Source organism: Coccinella septempunctata, chromosome 1 (assembly GCF_907165205.1).
Source record: "Coccinella septempunctata chromosome 1, icCocSept1.1, whole genome shotgun sequence".
Classification (NCBI taxonomy): domain Eukaryota; kingdom Metazoa; phylum Arthropoda; class Insecta; order Coleoptera; family Coccinellidae; genus Coccinella; species Coccinella septempunctata.
Window position 1 is genome coordinate 63,627,631 of NC_058189.1, and position 4,583 is coordinate 63,632,213.

General features: G+C 41.5%; 1 protein-coding gene across 1 annotated transcript; it reads left to right on the forward strand.

The window, feature by feature from the left end:
- The first annotated feature begins 1,111 nt into the window (after positions 1 to 1,111).
- On the forward strand, positions 1,112 to 3,988 carry LOC123312762 (early growth response protein 1-B-like). Its single transcript, XM_044897234.1, has one exon. The coding sequence runs from the start codon at positions 1,240 to 1,242 to the stop codon at positions 2,707 to 2,709; it is 1,470 nt and encodes a 489-aa protein (XP_044753169.1). The 5' UTR covers positions 1,112 to 1,239; the 3' UTR covers positions 2,710 to 3,988.
- Positions 3,989 to 4,583: the final 595 nt, after the last annotated feature.

A 4,583-nucleotide genomic window follows, 5' to 3' on the forward strand; every position in this document is an offset into this window, starting at 1 on the left:
TGCATCGTGTCGCGGCAAGAGGCCCAGCTCTTACCCCAGCCCATCGAAGGGCGCGTTTGGATTTTGCCATTGGTAAGAGGCCGATTGGGAAAGAGTTCTCTTCACAGATGAGTCTAGATTCTGCCTGTACCATTGTGATCGACGTTCCCTTGTATATAGACGTCCACATGAAAGATATGCTCAGTGCAATTTCCTGAATACTACTGGTTTCGGGGGAGGATCGATTATGGTATGGGGTGGAATATCTTTGACTGCTCGCACAGACCTAGTGCTCGTTGATAATGGAGCTATGAATGCTGATAAGTATATAAGGAACATTCTTGAAGAGCATGTAGTGCCATTTGCCCCATACATTGATGAAAATTTCATTTTTATGGACGATAATGCCAGACCCCATCGTGCGCGCATCGTTCAGGAGTACCTTGAAGAGGATGAAGTCTCTCGAATGGCCATCAAGATGTCCAGATCTCAATCCGATTGAGCAGGTTCGGGACAACCTCAATAGAAGGCTGAGAAGTTCAGAAAATCATCCAGCTACTCTTAATGACTCCAACTCGGAGAAATCTGGGAAGGATTAGATCAGAACATTTTAAGATCACTCATTTTGAGTATGAGCCGTCGTTGCCGAGCTATAATTAACGCAAGGGGTGGAAATACCAAGTATTAAATCACTTATCAGCATTTCAGTATTTTGAAAATTGTTTATTTCTCTTCTTTCACATAAGATTCGGTGAAATCCTGAATTTTTTATCCATTTAATGTGTCTTGTTTCGTTCAAAACCTTCCCGAGAGAACATAAAAAATAAGTTATAAAGTCAATGTAGAGTTAACTTTCATTAAAATTGAGATTTTCAGAATGTGCGTTAATTTTTTTTGCGCAGTGTATATTTGCTAGATTAAACTGATTAAAATCTGCTTTATGCATGTTAGTTGCTAGCGAAGAACTTTCCAGAAGAGGAATTTTTTAATTTTCCCCTGAAACTAAGTCCTCCATTTTGGGTTTATAACTCACCTTCCTCCATACAATAGCGAAAGGAACTGTACAACATATCTCATAAACTTAAAACATTTATGTAGTCAGAAACATTACCAAATCTTTCATTTTCCAGGTACGACTCAGCTGTTGACCGACCAGACCCAGAAGGAATCCCAGATCGTCCACCAGAGCATGCCCATTGGACCACACGCTAGAATCCAGGACAGTACCGAGGCTCAGCGGCCCTTTGCCGCCCCGAACTAATGACTATGGCCGAGACTGCTATCGAAACCAATGCCACCCACGACAAGGCGAACAACAACCATCCCCTGGTGATAAACCACAACGTTCACGGCCACCGTCCCCTGGTCAAGCAGAGGAAACGCAAGAGACTGAGTCAGGTGCTGGACAAGCTGACCGGCGCCGGCAGCGAATCTCCAGATCCAGAACCGCGCAACGGGGTCGAGAACATCAACAATAACGTGCAACACCTGAACAACAACATCAGAAATTCGGGTAACGACGGTCGTCTGCATTCCAAAACGCCCAAGCACGACGCGGGTGATTTCAAGTTCGACCTCCCGGAGAAGTTGAGGTTAGGATCTGCAACGAACGCGAGCGAAGACGAGGACGTGTTCAGTCCTACCAGTTCGAGTAACAAGTCGCCGCATAGTTCCACGGAATCCCCAAGGATAAGCTTCAGTCCGTTGAGGCTCAAGGAGGAGGAAGCCAGCGATAGTCCGCCATTACAGAGACCTCCAACATGTCCTTGTTATCAGTGTTTTTCCGGAACGAGTCCAGGTCACCACACATCACCGTTGCATCCTTACGATCGCTTCTTTCCGGCCTCCCCCATATCTCCGTTAACTCCAGTATCACCGGCGCCACCAGGTGTCTACAATTTCGAACGTTACCTCCACTCCAAGTACCTGCCAGATTTCTTCCGGAGGAGAAGTCACTCGGATTCGGATCTTCCGTTTTGGTTAGAGAAGAACGACAGGACGAGGACTCTGCCGTCAACGCATCCTTTAACGATTTCCACGAACTTCCACAGCAAGCCATTAGAGTTGGACCCCAGTTTACCCCAGGAGTATCCCTTGGATCTGTCCATGAAGACCAAGGAGAAGATGAACAGCTTGGAGTGTTTCATTCCGCCGCCACTCCAGATGTTGCCTCCAGGGTTTCTACCGCCTAGAGGTGGGGTTTCGGTACCCGTGGTCAAAGGCGATGTGGCTTCTCCAACTACCAAGGAGTCTGTGGCGTCACGTTACAACCTCGAAGTGTCCCCTGTGGTGGAAGAAATGCCTCCTGGCTCAGACGTTGCCTACGTTTGCCCTGTGTGCGGACAGATGTTCAGCCTACACGACCGTCTGGCAAAACACATGGCTTCTAGGCACAAGAGCAGGCAGAGCTCTGGAGAGACCACGGCGAAGGCTTATTTGTGCGAGGTTTGCAAAAGGTCATTCGCAAGAAGTGACATGCTCACCAGGCATATGAGACTGCATACAGGCATCAAACCGTATACGTGTAGGGTGTGCGGACAAGTGTTTTCAAGATCTGACCATTTATCCACCCATCAAAGGACACATACAGGCGAGAAACCTTACAAGTGTCCACAGTGTCCATACGCGGCTTGCAGAAGAGATATGATCACGAGACATATGCGTACGCATGCCCGTTACGAACCAGACTCGATCAACCAAACTCCCGCGATCAAAAGTGAACAGTCTTGAGGATCTCAATCAGTTTCTCACGCCCAGAGGTATCATGAAGAATCCAGAACTAGGAACGATATATGTTGTCCTTTAATCGTTGAAATTTAATGTTTGTTGAAACCTATCGAAAAGTCTAGTCTTGCAGCCCTAGAGGGCGGAAAAAATTTGAAACAGTTCTGAAATGTTTCGTTTTGGTTCTTCCTGATGGCCTCGAATGAAAGCGGATACGTAGATTTTTCGAGATCTCATGTCATTCCAAGTCGCGTTGAATTGCCAAGGCCAGTGTGTTCAAATCCCTTCGCACCTTTTTGTGTAATGTGCCAAATGTAAACCTATCGTTCAATTATGGCCAGTGGCATCGAGATGTACACCCGTTTTCTGTACAATGTGTTTGATGTTTATACATCGCGAAATTGCCATTACTTACCATTTGAGGGTTTTGTAAAGCGAAAATGGTTCCAGGATCAAATAATAAGGTTCGATCAGAGAAAGCACATCCACTTGTTGATTTGTTTATGCTCATTGTCAATTCCTGGAATAATTATCGCGTATTAGTTAGACATGAAGTCGACATTGAAAGACAAAATGATTTTGAAGAGAAGGACGTTTGTAACCTTCAGGAACTTTGTGAAATTGTAAAATAATGATGAAGAATACTGTGATATTTGGACATTATGTTGTAATTTATTTTTGTGAAATGATAATTAGGTTGCCTATTTTTGATATGAAATTTTTTACGAAGCATTAAGAAAGAAGCGTAATATCTCTTGTCTTGTCTATTGACTTCATGTTGAGAAGCTCAATTTTACAGTGGGCATTATTAGAAGTAAATTTGGGTCACTTTTTGGAACAATGTCCAACTTTTGTCGATTTTCTCAAAAGCACAGATCCTACCTTGTTCTCAAAAAACATTATTGTTGTTCTATTGAAAATTGTTACCTGTTCCATGTTTGTAATGTTTGTCGAATGCGAAAGACAAAATTGTGCCACATTTGTTTTATATATGTTGATGTTAAGCATACTCATCGTACTTTATTTCTCACTTTGTACAGTACAGTGTGTTCATTCTGTTAACAATGAACGTTACGAATGATTGTTAACGTGTTTAATTTATGTATATTATTATTTATTATCCTTCGGAAAGTGATTTTTAATTTAATGCATGTACAAAAGACATAATTACTTAACTATTTAATTTGTTAATTTTCTATTTAATTTTCATTTTAGAAGGATTCCATGAATTCGTTTTTATAAATTTTTGTTATTGGTCGAGAAAATAAATTTGATTTAATTTTGACTTTTGATTTTCAATTTTACCCATGAGCCAGAAGACTATCATTGTCAAGCGACAAAATACAAAAATATTCAAATAAAGGGAACCACCCTAACTTGACTGGTGAATTCAAATGATAATCCTATATAGGAGCAGAATTCCAACGTATTCTTTTGAAATAAGTTGTCGAAATTATCAATGAAAAACTTTTTATGCACGATTTATGCATAGTCTATCCGTTTCCTAACCATTATGACATTCATAATCACTTGTGTTCAATAAGCTTTTATTCACTGGTTAACCTGGTGTAATAAAAATCACAAACATGCTCCGAGCAAAGGTGAGATATTTTGGGAATAATCTTTCAAAAATTATGGATAAGATACAGTATTCTACACCCTTATTATGGCTATTATTAACTTGGATGATTTACCAAGGGTGAAACAAGGTCATCCACTCAGTGAATAATAGGCATTATAATATGCTCATTGATTTATACAGGGTGTATGAAAATAAATAATGGCGAAAAAGAAACTGATAGGAATGAAATTTAGCATAGACTCTTTGGCAGCGGGAAAAATTTGGTGAACAACAGGTACATAGCGTGAGTCATAGAGCT